This window comes from Salvelinus alpinus, chromosome 23, assembly GCF_045679555.1.
Source record: "Salvelinus alpinus chromosome 23, SLU_Salpinus.1, whole genome shotgun sequence".
NCBI lineage: Eukaryota > Metazoa > Chordata > Actinopteri > Salmoniformes > Salmonidae > Salvelinus > Salvelinus alpinus.
Genome location: NC_092108.1, coordinates 15,222,822 through 15,242,779, shown reverse-complemented (window position 1 = coordinate 15,242,779; position 19,958 = coordinate 15,222,822). Strand labels below are relative to the sequence as shown.

At 45.4% G+C, this 19,958-nt stretch overlaps 1 protein-coding gene across 2 annotated transcripts in view; it reads right to left on the bottom strand.

The window, feature by feature from the left end:
* LOC139550316 (leucine-rich repeat and immunoglobulin-like domain-containing nogo receptor-interacting protein 3) overlaps nt 1-19,958 on the bottom strand; it is a 91,681-nt gene that overhangs the window by 11,029 nt on the left and 60,694 nt on the right. The window contains exons 2-4 of one of the 2 annotated variants that reach the window (XM_071361139.1): nt 12,242-12,328; nt 971-1,616; nt 87-830 (exon numbers count right to left, since the gene is read on the bottom strand). In XM_071361139.1, coding sequence (XP_071217240.1) covers nt 87-830; nt 971-1,522 — 1,296 coding nt within the window. In that variant the 5' untranslated portion in view covers nt 1,523-1,616; nt 12,242-12,328. The remainder of the gene's footprint in view (nt 1-86; nt 831-970; nt 1,617-12,241; nt 12,329-19,958) is intronic. The other variant, XM_071361138.1, reaches the window with a different exon arrangement.

Below are 19,958 nucleotides of genomic sequence, written 5' to 3'. Positions count from 1 at the left end.
AGCTGTAATACTACATATCAATGTGTACCTACACTGTAGTTACACTATGCTGACAATGTACTGCAAAATGGGATAACAACTCTTACTTGTTGAAGCTTGCGGTTGCGTATCTTGGGCTTCTGGCAGGTGAAGTGATCAAAGAGCGCTGAGTCGGTGAAGGTGCTGAGGCTGTTCCCCTGCACCTCCACCGGCCCAGCGCACACAGGCACCCTGCCGTCAAAGTTGAGGGTCTTGCGTCTCTGCAGGATCCACAACAAACGGCAGTCACACAGCAGCGGGTTCCCATCTACCCGCAGCGTCTCCAGGCTGTTGACAGAGTGGAACGATCCCTCCTCCAGGGTCTGGAGGTCATTGGAGGAGAAGTTGAGGACCCGGATCTGTCTGAGGCCTCCCAGGGAGTGGGGCTCCACCGTAGCTAGGCCCGTGTTCACCATGATCAGCTCTTTGAGCCTCAGCAGGTCCCTGAAGGCCCAAGGCTCCAGGGTGGTGATGGGGTTGTAGGAGAGGTTGAGATGGGTGAGGTGGATCAGGTTTCTGAAGGAGGACGAGGGGACGGAGGTGATGTTGCTGTTGGTGATGGACAGCCAGTACAGGTCCAGACCCTGGAAGCTCAGGGGGGAGATGTATTCCAGGTAGGGCCAGTTGTCAATCTCCAGTACCCGCAGGTTGGCCAGCTTACGGAAGTTCTGGTCCTCCAGGGCGGGGATGCTGAGCTGGCGTAGTCGCAAAGTGACCAGGCTGCGTAGGTAGGACAGCGTCTGGCCAGAGATGGAAGTCAGGTTGCAGCGTTCAATGGTCAGATCCTCCACCCCTAACAGGCCAGAGAAGGCCTTCAAACACAATAAAATCCAATTTGATTAGTTGTGAGCTCCAATCTTGGAAACATAGCAGAATAAATAAAAGGTTATAGACAGATCAGGAACAACATAGTGCTTGAAAAATGAATGATCAAATGATAACAGCTCAATACCTCATGAGAGATGTAGACCAGGTCATTGTCTCCCACCTCCAGGTGTCTTAGACTCCTCAGGTCCTGGAAGGTGTAGTCCAACAGAATCACCAGCTTGTTCTCACTCAGGTCCAGCGTGGTCAGGTTGACCAGCTTGGCGAAGGCCCCCATGGGTACAAGCTTCAACTGGTTCGCCCTCAGCCGTAACACCCGGAGGCTCTGCAGGTTGGCGAACGCGTTGGGCTCCAGTGTGGCAATGAGGTTCTCACTCAGGTCCACTTCTTCAAGGTGCGGATACGGCACCAGGTCACCCATCTCCACCCAGCGGAGACGGTTCCGGCTGAGGTCCAGGAGGCGAGTTTCCGTGGGGATGCCCTCTGGGATGCCGGTGAGCCGCCGCCGCTGGCACAAGACGGACCGGATTTGGGCCGAGCACTCGCACCGTGGAGGGCATGCCTGGCAACAACCTGGCAGTAGGGTTGTCATGGTAACCAGCAGCAGGACCGGCCCCCAGTGACTCAGCCACCGCCATGGCGACAGGGACTGCCCACTGATGCCCGGGGAGCCAGTCATGGCCCTGGTGGTCCTGATCTGACTCCTAGCCTATCACAGGCTGGGTCAGTGCTGACTCCTAGCCTATCACAGGCCAGGTCAGTTTACCACACACCTATAGAGAGAGGGAGACAGAGGGATGAGAGGTTAGTGAGAAAGAGTGGGAATAGAGAGAAGGAGTAGAGGAGTAGAGAGTAGAAAGGGAGCAGATGTAGGAGGAGAAGGTAAATAAAGAGATGGAGGTTAAAGAAAGAGGGAAAGAGGGAGAAAGGAGAAGGCAAGGCTGAGGTAAAATTTAGAAGAGAGGAGTGGAAGGAATAATAGAATGTACAGAGATAGAAGAGAGGATGAAGAGGGGAAAGGACAGAGAGGAAGACAGATGGAGGTATTTTAAAACACCTATCAACCAACACATGCTCATAAAAATGCCATTCGGTATGCTGAATAATCCATGCTCCCTACAACTGTCATGAAAGAGCTATGGGGGCGGAAGGTAGCCTACTGGTTAGAGCGTTGGGCCAGTAACCAAAAGGTTGCTGGATCAAATCTCCGAGCTGACAAGGTAAACATCTGTTCTTCTGCCCCTGAACAAGGCAGTTAACCCACTGTTCCCCGGTAGGCCGTCATTGTAAATAAGAATTTGTTCCTAACTGACTTGCCTAGTTAGATTAAGGTTAAAAAGATGTCATAAAAATGCCATTCAGTACCCAGAATAATCCATGCTCCCTGCAACTGAAAGAGCTTAGCCATGTCACATCTACTTAACAAAGCATTAAACCACCACTGACACCATGACATTGCAGGCACACTATTCCGCTGACAATATTTAAGATGGTGGAAGACACTTATTCATGAATCTATGAGTGTAGCAGCAGAACTAGGGCATTGGGAGTCACGTGAGTGAGAAGCATCCCGTCTGAATTCATGCATGTTTCCTCCCCTTCTCTCCTCCTTGGCATGTGCTCTGTTCACACCTCGACATGCTGAATACACAACGTATGACGCCATGCAGAGAGACAACAGGGTTTGCCTGAAAACCACCGATGCCTGTCAAATTCATGTCACTATGAGTCATTGTGTGGGAATGTGTGTGTATGTTTCTGTCCGTGCGTCTTTCTGTGTGTAGGATGTGTCATTCCCTTTGAATAAATGAAAAAAGCATTTTGGTTTTCTTCGCCACTAACATGAGATGAAAAGCTGATAATTAAACATTCCTTGATGCAACCTGTCAAGACTCCCACGCAATGTTGTCATCGAGTGATTTATCAGAGGACACCTGCCAAAAGGTCCAGAACGTTCACCATCACTAATACACCCACACAAGTGCACACACACACACAAGTGCACACACACACACAAGTGCACACACACGCACACACGCACACACGCACACACGCACACACGCACAAACGCACACACGCACGCACACGCACGCACGCACGCACGCGCACGCACGCACAAAGGAGGTTCAACATTGACTGCACTGATTATCATTTACATCAAGGGGAAGATTTCAAGTGGAGGGAGCTACAGTATATGATTGGCTTGCTGAAGTAGAGAGAGAGGCCCCAGGGTTAACAGCCCTACTTTCCTGACAAGTGCCACGGGACCTTATATGAACAGTCGGAAAGTCAGGCAGTGACTCTCATGAAGAGCATGTGATTCCTCTTCAAGTGCACAGGGAGTGACTTCACCAGGCCCCAGACTTTACCAGACCCCAGACTTCACCAGGCCGCAGACTTCACCAGACCCCAGACTTCACCAGACCCCAGACTTCACCCGGCCCCAGACTTCACCAGACCCCCCACCGGGCCCTAGACTTCACCGGGCCCCAGACTTCACCGGGCCACAGACTTCACCAGGCCCCAGACTTTACCAGACCCCAGACTTCACCAGGCCCCAGACTTCACCAGGCCCCAGACTTTACCAGGCCCCAGACTTCACCAGACCCCAGACTTCACCAGGCCCCAGACTTCACCAGGCCACAGACTTCACCAGGCCCCAGACTTCACCTGACCCCAGACTTCACCAGACCCCAGACTTCACCAGACCCCAGACTTCACCAGACCCCAGACTTCACCAGGCCCCAGACTTCACCAGGCCCCAGGCTCACACACTAAAGCATGTAGCCTTGCAGACTGAGTTTGGGAAACCCTATACTAAACTACAAAAATTACAAAAATGAAGCAAGTTGAGATCAACTCAACACTTTTAGCCCATCAGAGACAAATATATGAGCGGGACTGACACTGACCCATGCGGAGCACCTGTCAGGAATCAAAGATAAAACACGTAGAGTTAAAGAGCCACGCTAAGTAACTTATTATAAAAGAGCCACTTAAGAGATACTAAATATATTCTCTCAATTCTAAAGGTTGCTATTTGAGGGTTGATAATTCAACGTGGCATATTTACTGTTTTTAGCGGTGAAACACCATGAAAGAAGAAGACATTAAACCAAAGTCTGCGCTGCTTTAAAAGGTGTAATCTTAAGATGAATGAGGAGAAGAAGTTAATATAACACATCACAGGGCCTTTCCTGGAGGGATGTTAAAAAGCACTCTGAAGATTGGTAGTTTTTCATGCAGAGCTAAACAGATTAATAATACATGTTCTAGTTTGTGTTTATTGGGCGCCGTTCTGGGGTTGAGTCACGGGGCGAAGAGCCACACTCTCCTCAGGATCTGTCTGTCTGTCTCTGTCTCAAAGAGATGAAAAATATTCCCTTGTTGGATAGTTATTTCCTTTATACTATTTTATTGTAACTATGATTAAAAACTGTATTAACAGAGTTTGAACTTTGGGCAAGCAGAGTTCCACCACTTTTGGATGAGAGACAGCGCTCACTGGATATTGCTTTTCCTCTAACTAAAATGAATTGCTTTACCCTTTTCTGTCAAATTATCACAGAAAAAACAATTACATTTGAGGATTTGTATTAGATTCCAGTATAGGCATTCTGAATATCAACAAACTTCAAACCCAATCAACATTTTCCTTAGATGAGGAGGAAATTTGAGGTAGGATTACGAGGTGCATGTTCTATATGATATTATATGCTGTACATTATGCCATATATTCTCTAAGGTTCCAAGAGATTTAAGACAGAGACACACACCCGCACACGCACACGCGCACGCACACGCACGCACGCACACACACACACACACACACACACACACACACACACACACACACACACACACACACACACACACACACACACACACACACACACACACACACACACACACACACACACACACACACACACACACACACACACACACCGCCCCACTGTGCCCATTTGTTGGCCCTGGGTCCCCAAACTCACACAGTATTCAGCATTTAACACCGGTTCAGATGTTAAGACTTCAGCTGAGAGAGATGAGAGGGGGGAGTGGAGCAGACACACCACTAGTCCCCAAACACACAGAACAGCATGATGTCCAGACACACCACTAGTCCCCAAACACACAGAACAGCATGATGTCCAGACACACCACTAGTCCCCAAACACACAGAACAGCATGATGTCCAGACACACCACTAGTCCCCAAACACACAGAACAGCATGATGTCCAGACACACCACTAGTCCCCAAACACACAGAACAGCCTGATGTCCAGACACACCACTAGTCCCCAAACACACAGAACAGCCTGATGTCCAGACACACCACTAGTCCCCAAACACACAGAACAGCCTGATGTCCAGACACACCACTAGTCCCCAAACACACAGAACAGCATGATGTCCAGACACACCACTAGTCCACCAAACACACAGACACACCACTAGTCCCCAAACACACAGAACAGCCTGATGTCCAGACACACCACTAGTCCCCAAACACACAGAACAGCATGATGTCCAGACACACCACTAGTCCACCAAACACACAGAACAGCCTGATGTCCAGACACACCACTAGTCCACCAAACACACAGAACAGCCTGATGTCCAGACACACCACTAGTCCCCAAACACACAGAACAGCATGATGTCCAGACACACCACTAGTCCCCAAACACACAGAACAGCATGATGTCCAGACACACCACTAGTCCCCAAACACACAGAACAGCCTGATGTCCAGACACACCACTAGTCCCCAAACACACAGAACAGCATGATGTCCAGACACACCACTAGTCCCCAAACACACAGAACAGCCTGATGTCCAGACACACCACTAGTCCCCAAACACACAGAACAGCATGATGTCCAGACACACCACTAGTCCCCAAACACACAGAACAGCCTGATGTCCAGACACACCACTAGTCCCCAAACACACAGAACAGCCTGATGTCCAGACACACCACTAGTCCCCAAACACACAGAACAGCATGATGTCCAGACACACCACTAGTCCACCAAACACACAGACACACCACTAGTCCCCAAACACACAGAACAGCCTGATGTCCAGACACACCACTAGTCCCCAAACACACAGAACAGCCTGATGTCCAGACACACCACTAGTCCCCAAACACACAGAACAGCCTGATGTCCAGACACACCACTAGTCCACCAAACACACAGAACAGCCTGATGTCCAGACACACCACTAGTCCACCAAACACACAGAACAGCATGATGTCCAGACACACCACTAGTCCCCAAACACACAGAACAGCCTGATGTCCAGACACACCACTAGTCCACCAAACACACAGAACAGCCTGATGTCCAGACACACCACTAGTCCCCAAACACACAGAACAGCATGATGTCCAGACACACCACTAGTCCCCAAACACACAGAACAGCATGATGTCCAGACACACCACTAGTCCCCAAACACACAGAACAGCATGATGTCCAGACACACCACTAGTCCCCAAACACACAGAACAGCCTGATGTCCAGACACACCACTAGTCCCCAAACACACAGAACAGCCTGATGTCCAGACACACCACTAGTCCACCAAACACACAGACACACCACTAGTCCCCAAACACACAGAACAGCCTGATGTCCAGACACACCACTAGCATCATTTGTTTAAAGGCCCAGATGCAGCCATTTTTTATCGCAATATCAAATAAGTTCTCGGTAACAATTAAGTACCTTAATGTTATTTTTGTTCAATTAAAATGGTCAAAAATAAACAAAAATAGCTTTTTAGCAACAAGCAATTTCTAAAGCAAGAATTTCGCTCGGGCTGTCGGGGAGTGGTCGGGGAGTGGCCTAATTGGACGAGCCTAATGGGAGGGATATGTAACCTGAAAACTAACTAACTGTTATTGGCAGAGAGGTTTGAAACTCTCTTTTTTATTGGTCTTTTTCTGGTGATGTCACCAGGCTGACCTAAACTCCCTCCCAGCAAAACAGGCTGACATTTCAAACAGGTCTTACACTAAAATGGCATTATCATTATTTTCACAATTTCAAATCAAATCAAATTGTATTTGTCACATGTGCCAAATACAACAGGTGTAGACCTTACAGTGAAATGCTTAGTTACAAGCCCTTAACCAACAATGTTTTAAGAGTAACAAATAATTAAACAGCAGCAGTAAAATAAAAAGCAAGGCTATATACAGGGGGCACCAGTCCAGAGTATTATTCCAACCTCATAGTGTAGAAATATATATTAAACACAGGTAAATCACATTTTTGACTGCACTGGGCCTTTAACCTTTATTTATCCAGGTTAGCTCATTGGTATGAATCCTTGAGATCCACAAGATCTGTCTGACGAAGACCGAAAGAAAATGAACAGAGTCAACCTGTTGGTCTGTGTCATGTTCATCCCTGTGCTGGTATCAGGTAGTGTCTGTGTGTTTGTGTGTGTCTGTGTGTGTGTGTGTGTGTCTGTGTGTGTGTGTGTGGAAATAGGTCAGACATGTTGATTGTCAGGGCTGGGATGTAGGCAGTAGAGCATGTTCCTCCCTAAAGTGTAGCTTCTCTCCCTGTAAGCCCTGACTGGGTTTAGAGACAGCAGCCTGCTCAACCTTCCACAAATACACAACTACACAGTAGACATACCCACTTTATAAGCCTCCTAAACCTTTCCCACAAACACAATTTAGCAGCAGTCATCTAGACTGCAGGATATTAGGAGCACTTCTACGTTTATTGTCACGAAACAAATTGAGGCGGAATCTTGACAAGTCTGTACTTTCCCAGGGAAAGCTGACAGTTTGTGCTTTCCATAGCTATGTACAAGTAAGTCCAATATTCAATCCGTGCTTAGTTTGCGTAGCACAAGGTTTAGCAGTGCATCCCATTGCTTTACTGTGGCAGACCATGGCCTTAACATGAAGTCACATACCGTACAGTAGAGACACACGGAGAGGAAGAGGGAAAGGGAGGGACATAGAGAGAAGGAGAAGGAGAGGGATACAAAATACACAAACCATCCAACCCAAAAAGGCCTGTGGTGTTGATGGTATCCTCAATGAAATGATAAAATATACGGACAACAAATTCCAATTGGCTATACCTAAACTCTTTAACATCTTCCGTAGCTCTGGCATCTTCCCCAATATTTGGAACCAAGGACTGATCACCCAATCCACAAAAGTGGAGACAAATTTGACCCCAATAACTACCGTGGGATATGCGTCAACAGCAACCTTGGGAAAATCCTCTGCATTATCATTAACATCAGGCACATAAGTTTCCTCAGTGAAAACAATGTACTGAGCAAATGTCAAATTGGCTTTTTACCAAATTACTGTACGACAGACAACGTATTCACCCTGCACACCCTAATTGACAAACAAACAAACCAAACAAAGGCAAAGCCTTCTCATGCTTTGTTGATTTCAAAAAAGCTTTTGACTCAATTTGGCATGAGGATCTGCTATACAAATTGATGGAAAGTGGTGTTGGGGGAAAAACATACTATATTATAAAATCCATGTACACAAACAACAAGTGTGCGGTTAAAATTGTCAAAAACACAAATTTCTGGTCCTCCCGGGTGGTCTAAGGCACTGCATCACAGTGCTAGCTGTGCCACCAGAGACTCTGGGTTCGAGCCCAGGCTCTGTCGCAGCCGGCCGCAACCGGGACGTCCATGGGGCGACGCACAATTGGCCTAGCGTCATCCGGGTTAGGGAGGGTTTGGCCGGTAGGGATATCCTTGTCTCATCGCGCACTAGCGACTCCTGTGGCGGGCCAGGCGCAGTGCACGCTGACCAGGTCGCTAGGTGTACGGTGTTTCCTCCGACACATTGGTGTGGCTGGCATCCGGGTTGGATGCGCGCTGTGTTAAGAAGCACTGCGGCTTGGTTGGGTTGTGTTTTGGAGGACTCTCGACCTTCGTCTCTCCCGAGCCCGTACGGGAGTTGTAGCGATGAGACAAGACAGTAACTACTAACAATTGGATACCACGAAATTGGGGAGAAAAAGGGGGTAAATCTTTTTTTTAAATAGGAAAATCCCCCCCCACACATTTCTTTCCACAGAGCCATGGGGCGAGACATAGATGCAGCTTAAGGCCCACTCTCTTCAACATATACAGTGGGGAGAACAAGTATTTGATACACTGCCGATTTTGCAGGTTTTCCTACTTACAAAGCATGTAGAGGTCTGTAATTTTTATCATAGGTACACTTCAACTGTGAGAGACGGAATCTAAAACAAAAATACAGAAAATCACATTGTATGATTTTTAAGTAATTAATTTGCATTTTATTGCATGACATAAGTATTTGATACATCAGAAAAGCAGAACTTAATATTTGGTACAGAAACCTTTGTTTGCAATTACAGAGATCATACGTTTCCTGTAGTTCTTGACCAGGTTTGCACACACTGCAGCAGGGATTTTGGCCCACTCCTCCATACAGACCTTCTCCAGATCCTTCAGGTTTCGGGGCTGTCGCTGGGCAATACGGACTTTCAGCTCCCTCCAAAGATTTTCTATTGGGTTCAGGTCTGGAGACTGGCTAGGCCACTCCAGGACCTTGAGATGCTTCTTACGGAGCTACTCCTTAGTTGCCCTGGCTGTGTGTTTCGGGTCGTTGTCATGCTGGAAGACCCAGCCACGACCCATCTTCAATGCTCTTACTGAGGGAAGGAGGTTGTTGGCCAAGATCTCGCGATCCATGGCCCCATCCATCCTCCCCTCAATACGGTGCAGTCGTCCTGTCCCCTTTGCAGAAAAGCATCCCCAAAGAATGATGTTTCCACCTCCATGCTTCACGGTTGGGATGGTGTTCTTGGGGTTGTACTCATCCTTCTTCTTCCTCCAAACACGGCGAGTGGAGTTTAGACCAAAAAGCTCTATTTTTGTCTCATCAGACCACATGACCTTCTCCCATTCCTCCTCTGGATCATCCAGATGGTCATTGGCAAACTTCAGACGGGCCTGGACATGCGCTGGCTTGAGCAAGGGGACCTTGCGTGCGCTGCAGGATTTTAATCCATGACGGCGTAGTGTGGTACTAATGGTTTTCTTTGAGACTGTGGTCCCAGCTCTCTTCAGGTCATTGACCAGGTCCTGCCGTGTAGTTCTGGGCTGATCCCTCACCTTCCCCATGATCATTGATGCCCCACGAGGTGAGATCTTGCATGGAGCCCCAGACCGAGGGTGATTGACCGTCATCTTCAACTTCTTCCATTTTCTAATAATTGCGCCAACAGTTGTTGCCTTCTCACCAAGCTGCTTGCCTATTGTCCTGTAGCCCATCCCAGCCTTGTGCAGGTCTACAATTTTATCCCTGATGTCCTTACACAGCTCTCTGGTCTTGGCCATTGTGGAGAGGTTGGAGTCTGTTTGATTGAGTGTGTGGACAGGTGTCTTTTATACAGGTAACGATTTCAAACAGGTGCAGTTAATACAGGTAATGAGTGGAGAACAGGAGGGCTTCTTAAAGAAAAACGAACAGGTCTGTGAGAGCCGGAATTCTTACTGGTTGGTAGGTGATCAAATACTTATGTCATGCAATAAAATGCAAATTAATTACTTAAAAATCATACAATGTGATTTTCTGGATTTTTGTTTTAGATTCCGTCTCTCACAGTTGAAGTGTACCTATGATAAAAAGTACAGACCTCTACATGCTTTGTAAGTAGGAAAACCTGCAAAATCGGCAGTGTATCAAATACTTGTTCTCCCCACTGTATATCAATAATTGGTGAGGGCACGAGAACAGTCTGCAGCACCCGGCCTCACCCTAACTAGAATCTGAAGTCAAATGTCTACTGTTTGCTGATGATCTGGTGCTTCTGTCACCAACCAAGGAGGGCCTACCGCAGAACCTAGATATTCTGCACAGATTGTGCCAGACCGGGGCCCTGACAGTAAATCTCAATAAGACAATAATAATGGTGTTCCAAAAAAGGTCCAGTCTCCAGGACCACAAATACAAATTCCATCTAGACAACGTTGCCCTAGAGCACACAAAAAAGATACATACCTCGGCCTAAACATCAGCACCACAAGTAACTTCCACAAAGCTGTGAATGAGCTGAGATAAACAAGGCAAGAAGGGCCTTCTATGCCATCAAAAGGAACATAACATTCTGGCAAAAAAAATACTTGAATCAGTTATAGAACCGATTGCCCTTTATGGTTGTGAGGTCTGGGGTCCGCTCACCAACCAAGAATTCACAAAATGGGACAAACACCAAATTGAGACTGCATACAGAATTCTGCAAAAATATCCTCCGTGTACAACTTAAAACACAAAATAATGCACGCAGAGCAGAATTAGGACAATACCTGCTAATTATCAAAATCCAGAAAAGAACCGTTATATTCTACAACCACCGTAACAAAGCCATCACCTACAGAAACATGAACCTGGAGAAGAGCCCCTAAGCAAGCTGGTCTTGGGGCTCTGTTCACAAACACAAACAGACCCCACAGAGCCCAAGGACAGCAACACAATTAGACCCAACCAAATCATGAGAAAACAAAAAGATAATTACTTGACACATTGGCAGAATACCTGACCGCTGTGACTGACCCAAAATGATGGAAAGCGTTGACTATGTACAGACTCAGTGAGCATAGCTTTGCTATTGAGAAAGGCCGCCGTAGGCAGACCTGGCTCTCGAGAGAAGACAGGCTATATGCACACTGCCCACAAAATAAGGTGGAAACTGAGCTGCACTTCCTAACCTCCTGCCAAATGTATGACCATATTACAGACAAATATTTCCCTCAGATTACACAGATCCACAAAGAAATACCACAGTGTTCCATCACAGCAGAAATATTTGTGACCTGTTGCCACAAGAAAAGGGCAACCAGTTTAAAACAAACACCATTGTAAATACAACCCTTTTATGTTTGTTTATTTTCCATTTTGAACTTTTGTACTTGTATTTGCACATTGTTACAACACTGTATATAAATATAATATGACATTTGAAATGTCTTTATTCTTTTAGAAAATCTGTGAGTGTACAGTGCCTTGCAAAAGTATTCATCCCCTGTCACGTTCCTGACCTTATTTCCTTTGTTTAGTCTTTGTTTAGTTGGTCAGGACGTGAGCTGGGTGGGTGTAGTCTATGTTATGTGTTTCTATGTTTAGGTTGTCATTTGGCCTGATATGGTTCTCAATCAGAGGCAGGTGTTTTACGTTGTCTCTGATTGGGAACCATATTAAGGTAGCCTGTTTTCACTGTTTGTTTGTGGGTGATTGTTCCTGTTCGTGCGTTCATGTGTTCTATGTTCTCTAGTTCAGGACTGTAGCTTTGTTGGTTTTCGTTTGTTTATTGTTTTGTTCGTATTGAAGAAGTATTCGAATAAATATGGATACATACCATGCTGCGCTTTGGTCCTCCTCTCTTTCTACTGACGGAAGCCGTTACATCCCCCTTGGTGTTTTTCCTATTTTGTTGCATTAAAACCTGTAATTTAAATAGATTTTTATTTGGATTTTATGTAATGGACATACACAAAATAGTCCAAATTGGTGAAGTGAAATGAAAAAAATAATTAGTTTTAAAAAATAAAAAAATAAAAATAAATGGAAAAGTGGTGCGTGCATGTCTTTGCTATAAAGCCCCTAAATAAGATCCGGTGCAACCAATTACCTTCAGAAGTCACAGAATTAGTTAAATAAAGTTAACCTGTGTGCAATCTAAGTGTCACATGATCTGTCACATGATCTCAGTATATATACACCTGTTCTGAAAGGCTCCAGAGTCTGCAAAACCACTAAGCAAGGGGCACCAGCAAGCTAGCGGCACCATGAAGACCAAGGAGCTCTCCAAACAGGTCTGTGACAAAGTTGTGGAGAAGTACAGATCAGGATTGGGGTATAAAAAGTATCAGAAACTTTGAACATCCCACGGAGCACCATTAAAACCATTATTACATTTTTTTAAGAATATGGCACCACAGCAAACCTGCCATGAGAGGGCCACCCACCAAAACCCACAGAACAGGCAAGGAGGGCATAATCAGAGAGGCAACAAAGAGACCAAAGATAACCTGAAGGAGCTGCAAAGCTCCACAGCGGAGATTGGATTATCTGTCCATAGGACCACTTTAAGCCATACCCTCCACAGAGCTGGGCTTTACGGAAGAGTGGCCAGAAAAAAGCCATTGCTTAAAGAAAAAAATAAGCAAACACGTTTGGTGTTTGCTAAAAGACATGTGAGAGACTCCTAAAACATATGGAACAAGCTTCTCTGGTCAGATGAGACTAAAATGTAGCTTTTTGGCCATCAAGGAAAACGCTATGTCTGGAATTAACCCAACACCTCTCATCACCCCGAGAACACCATCCCCACAGTGAAGCACGGTGGTGGCAGCATCATGCTGTGGGGATGTTTTTCATCGGCAGGGACTGGGAAACTGGTCAGAATTGAAGGAATGATGGATGACGCTAAATACATGGAAATTCTTAAGGGAAACCTGTTTCAGTTTTCCAGAGATTTGAGACTGGGACGGAGGTTCACCTTCCAGCAGGACAATGACCCTAAGCATACCGCTAAAGCAACCCTCGAGTGGTTTAAGGGGAAACATTTAAATGTCTTTGAATGGCCTAGTCAAAGCCCAGACCTCAATCCAATTGAGGATCTGTGGTATGACTTAAAGATTGCTGTACACCAGCGGAACCTATGCAACTTGAAGGAGCTGGAGCAGTTTTGCCTTGAAGAATGGGCAAAAGTCCTAGTGGCTAGATGTGCCAAGCGTATAGAGACATACCCCAAGAGACTTGCAGCTGAAATTACTGCAAAAGGTGGCTCTACAAAGTATTGACTTTGGGGGAGGTGAATAGTTATGCACGCTCAAGTTTTCTGTTTTTTTTGTCTTATTTCTCGTTTGTTTCACAAGAAAAAATATTTTGTATCTTCAAAGTGGTAGGCATGTTGTGTAAATCAAATGATACAAGCCCCCCAAAATCCATTTTAATTCCAGGTTGTAAGGCAACAAAATAGGAAAAATGCCAAGGGGGGTGAATACTTTCACAAGCCACTGTAATGTTCACTGTTAATTTATATTGTTTATTTCACTTTTCTTTATTATCTACTTCACTTACTTTGGCAATGTTAACATATGTTTGCCATGCCTGTAAAGCCCTTGAATTGAGTTGAATTGAATTGAGAGAGAGAGAGGTACAGAGAGAAGGAGAGGGAGGGACAGTTGGAGAAGGAGAGAGAGAGAGAAGGAGAGGGAGAGAGAGAGAGAGAGGGGGACAGAGAGAATGAGAGAGAGAGAGAGAGAGAGCAAGAGAGAGAGAGCGAGCGAAAGGGACAGAGAGAAGGAGAGGGAGGGACAGAGAGAAGGAGAGGGAGGGACAGTTAGAGAAGGAGAGGGAGGGACAGTTAGAGAAGGAGAGGGAGGGACAGAGAGAAGGAGAGGGAGGGACAGTTAGAGAAGGAGAGGGAGAGAGATAGAAGCAGAGGGAGAGAGCTCTGAGCAGCCTAGCCAGAGGACATAAGCTATAACCAAGAAGGACATGAGTCCTCACATGACCCTCAGCTAATTACAGAAACAAACAGTAAGGAGCCATAGTCCAGAGTAGAACCAGTGACAGGCTGCCATAATGGTGATGCATACGTCCATTAGTCAGACATTCTGATGAAGGGGAAAACAAATCAATAAAATGTCCTTTTTAAAAAGGGAGAGAGCTCTACCTTCATCTTCTAGTTTGTCCAGAAAGCCTGTAATAACTATTGATGCAATGTCACAGTCCAAGTTTTTGTGCATTACATTTTGGTGTATGATCGATTTCTATCTATATTTTATTGGAGTGCCTGTATCTTGAATATGAATTACTGCATATTGATCCAAGGCAGGTGTCCAAAAGCTGTCAATGACATTACGAAGATGAAACATTTGCAGGCTTGCTAAATGCCGATCTGCATTGTGTTTTGGCAAAGAGGTGTAGAGAGGAGAGACAGGTTTGGGCATGGACGTGCTGTTAGCTCTAGTTAACCTCTGAGCTGGCCACCAAGAGCAAAGAAAAAACACACACACACACACACACACACACACACACACACACACACACACACACACACACACACACACACACACACACACACACACACACACACACACACACACACACACACACACACACACACACACACACACACACACACACACACACACACACACACACACACACACAGTGGTCAGGGTGTTGAGGTGAGGATGCACTGTAACATTTCCACCCTGTCAGATTCAATCACCTCATTGCTTCTCTGGCTGCACTGAGACTGCCCACAGCCATGGGCTTACACACTAACTATTGAGTAACATACAGTACACTTGGTCACACATGGTCACACACATACTGTTTGCAGACATCCACACATATACAGTCTTAGAAAAAAGGTTTCCAAAAGGGTTATTCGGCTGTTCCCATAGGAGAACCATAGAATAACTTTCATAGGCCAGGATACCACATCTCTGATAGCGCAACAAAAAACCCTGGTTCTGTTCCATTTCAAAACCTATTTTTTGAGGCGTCTATATGAGAAGTGTAGAGCGGGTCAGTTTACGTGGGTTGGGGGTTTCAGAAACTAGCATAGAGCGGGTCAGTTTATGTGGGTTCGGGGTTTCAGAAACTAGCATAGAGCGGGTCAGTTTACAAGAGTCAGACAACAAACCTCCTGCAGCATGAAAGTCAGCAAATCACACTGGAACATCAGCTAGGATGTCTGACACATCAAGTAAAACTCATGACATCAACAGAAGAGCAGAAAACAACAGTTGACAAACGAAGCCGGAGCTCACAGGGAGGAGAGGTTTCTGTATAACAATATTCTCTCCGACTTCTTCAATGTCTTTGATTTAAAAGTGATTGTTCTATATCTGAACAATTGCAAATGCCCTTTAATCATCTCACATAAGTACACGCACATGCACACACGCACACGCACACGCACACACACACACACACACACACACACACACACACACACACACACACGCACGCACGCACGCACGCACGCACGCACGCACGCACACACGCACGCACACACACACACGCACACACACACACACACACACACACACACACACACACACACACACACACACACACACACACACACACACACACACACACACACACACACACACACACACACACACACACACACACACAGTAAACAACCGTGTCTATACTCAGAAATGTATTATCTGGCCTGCGGTAGGTCTTTGGTCTGCTACAATAAGTGGATTAGTCGAAAGGTTGACTGTGTGTGTGTGTGTTTGTAGATTCTGTATAATTCTGTGTTTATAGATTCTGTGTGTGTGTTTGTAGTTTCTGTATAACAATATTCTCTCCGACTTCTTCAATGTCTTTGATTTAAAAGTGATTGTTCTATATCTGAACAATTGCAAATGCCCTTTAATCATCTCACATAAGTACACGCACATGCACACACGCACACGCACACGCACACGCACACGCACACGCACACGCACACGCACACGCACACACACACACACACACACACACACACGCACACACACACACACACACAGTAAACAACCGTGTCTATACTCAGAAATGTATTATCTGGCCTGCGGTAGGTCTTTGGTCTGCTACAATAAGTGGATTAGTCGAAAGGTTGACTGTGTGTGTGTGTGTTTGTAGATTGTGGTGGTAAGCATAGAAGCGGTGTGTTTTTTATTGAATACAGCACTCTAAGAGGAGTATACATCCCAAGACAAAAAGGAACTAAGTGAGTTGTTTGTCCCACTGTGTCCTCTCCCCCTCCTCTCCCCTTGTGTTGTAACAATCCTAGAGAGATTTAGAGCGGGGCTCACCCTGTCCCATAACTCTCAGTAATGAGCCTGCTCCCAGGAGAAAAGTAAGAAGCTATCAGCTCCTAGCTGTGTGTTCCTTCACCCCTCCAGTGAACCACTCTGTTTGGGAACAGGACCTTCCATTTGTCATTGTGCTATCATTGTCTCTCCGCCAGTGTCTCAATACACTCATTCCTCACTCAGTTATCTCACACTCACTCTCAAACGCAGGCACGCACACACACACACACACACACACACACACACACACACACACACACACACACACACACACACACACACACACACACACACACACACACACACACACACACACACACACACACACACACACACACACACACACACACACACACACACACACACACACACACGCTGCGAGTGTCTCAATACACACATTCTTCAGTAAGTTCTCACACGCATGCACGCACACACACACACACACACACACTCACACACACATTGCGAGTGTCTTAATACACCCATTCCTCACTCAGTTATCACTGGGCGTATTATAAGCTCACGGCAACATCACTGTCTATTTCTCACCCTGTAAGCAGTGTCTCATTTCTCACTCGTCATACGAAACCATTACTGTCTCATTGCGTTAGTAGGCCCAACGGGGAATGGGGTGTTTGTGTCACCTTCAGAGGATGACAACCAGGTAATCAACTCTCCTCATTCAGTTATCACAGTCTCCCTGTGTTCAGGGCTGAATTCAACTCGCTGTCAATTTTTCCAAATAGATATCATTGTCTCTGGGCGGATGTGCGACACCATTCACAATAAAAGTCTGTTCTAATTGTGTATGTATCGCTAAATGTTTGTATTTTCAGTCTTGTATGAATGATGAATATGTTTTTATTTGTAAATGCTGTGAGATATCCTCCTACATAATGATAAAGTAATTAAATATTTATTGCTCTGACAAAATAAGACAATTTCTCACTCTTCACATACAAGACTATATCTCTGTGTTCAGTAGCGGTGTGTGGGTCTAATCACTGAGGAAGCTAAGCCAGTAAAAAAGCCATATTACAACCTATGTTGTGATAATTGTATTGTTTTTTCTATGACCCATTCGTTCATACGCCACCGTGATATACAATAAGGAGTGACAACAAAAAGACAACAGTCACAAAGTGGCAGAATAAATTCAACTACACATACGTTTGTGTCATCACAAAACCGGAGGGCAGCATCTGTCCAGTGAAGTCCACAAAGCAAATGTTGTATGTAACAAACAGTTATACCACTTGCAGCATGGTCAAGACAAGTTAATGTTTCCGACAGTTTACTAATCAATCAGTGATATAGAACCACGGAGAGTTACCACAAGTCAGCACAAAGACAACAGGAGCACTGCCTCCGCTATTCCAGCACCATTTCAACATAAACATTTAAACATCGTCAAGTCGACAAGGCTATATGCTTAGTTTAATACACCGAAAATTAACTTAAAGATCCCAAAAACAATTTAGTCCAATCAATGTTGCTAAATATCATGTGGCTGTCCATGGTATTGATTTCCATCTCTCTGTGTGTGTGTGTGTGTGTGTGTGTGTGTGTGTGTGTGTGTGTGTGTGTGTGTGTGTGTGTGTGTGTGTGTGTGTGTGTGTGTGTGTGTGTGTGTGTGTGTGTGTGTGTGTGTGTGTGTGTGTGTGTGTGTGTGTGTGTGTGTGTGTGTGTGTGTGTGTGTGTGTGTGTGTGTGTGTGTGTGTGTAAGTAAAATAAAACAAATTGACTCACCCTACTTGTAGACTAGTTGATTGTCAATGCCATCCTCCTTTCTTTCATGTTGACTAAACAGTCTATGTCTCTATCATACAGTACACTTTAGTTTTTGTTGTCATGGGCTACCTCGCTAAAATGGTTGCTAGCCTAACTTTCTCACATGGGCAACAGTGAACCAGCTAAGCTAGCTAGCTAGTTAACATGAGCCTACTAGAGTACATATCGAACTTCAATCATCTCAGGCCAGTGGCACAACATATTAATTTATGATTGATCAGAATAACTGTCATAATCATTAAGTCCAAATCCCCATCTCCATACATGGCTTAGGAAAGGGCCGATTTAGCAAGCTAGCTACTGAAGGACATCAATACAAGCTGACCAGAAACAGACACGTTTTTCAGAAAATGACATCTTGCTTAAGAAGTGATTTGATTGGTGAGAAGCCAGTTGATCTCAGCTCAACGCTGATCGGCTAATTATTTTATAATTGTTATATTAAGGGAGGCCAAGTGCTTGCTGGCATCAATCAATCACATGCTACGGTGGCAACATGTTATACTCTTGGGCTACACATACTGAGACAGAGGGGCACTGTTTCCCTCGCTTGGATGATTTCTCTGGTGAGATTCAGCCACTTGCGAATTGATGGAAAATTATGAAAACACAGAGAGACAAAATATCAATTATTTTATAATTAAAAAACATTTATTGGTCAAATATTTGGGGAAGCCTGGCTTCCCTTGGCATCCATGAATACACACCACTGTGTGTGTTATTATAAGGATTCATATAGAGAATGTTGTTTGTTAGGGGTTGTCACGGCTACTCAGAATAGATCAGAGAGCCGTAGCACACCGTGATAATGTCTGTCATTATGGAGACGTGCTGACACACCAACACAGATAAGAACAGTTCCGCACCACTCAACACACACGTGCACGCACACACTCCTCTCCACTCTGGGTGGAATTGCCAAAACATTGACTTTGTTATGACAACTTCGGTGTAGTTTGGGTCCACAAAGTTACAGTTACATAAGATTAAAGCGCTTAGGGTGAAATGTTGTCAAATGAGTTTGTTTCCACTCAAAGTTACGTCTAGAATCAAGTTGATAACTTCAACACTTCATTAAATGTTTGTCATAAAAGAAAAAAACAAGCTTGTGAGCTCTGCATAAGGTGGAAACCTGTTGTGGGGTCAAGGGGTGTGGGTGCTTTCTGAAGGCAATAATAATAATAATAATAATAACACACACACACACACACACACACACACACACACACACACACACACACACACACACACACACACACACACACACACACACACACACACACACACACACACACACACACACACACACACACACACACACACACACACACACACACACACACCATCAGTCTGTCCTACAAGCTTGGCAAGTGTTCTCAACATCCCCGAAGGCCAGCACACCCCCGATGATGTGGCTGTTTGAAGAACCACTGTTCCATAACACCATTCTAC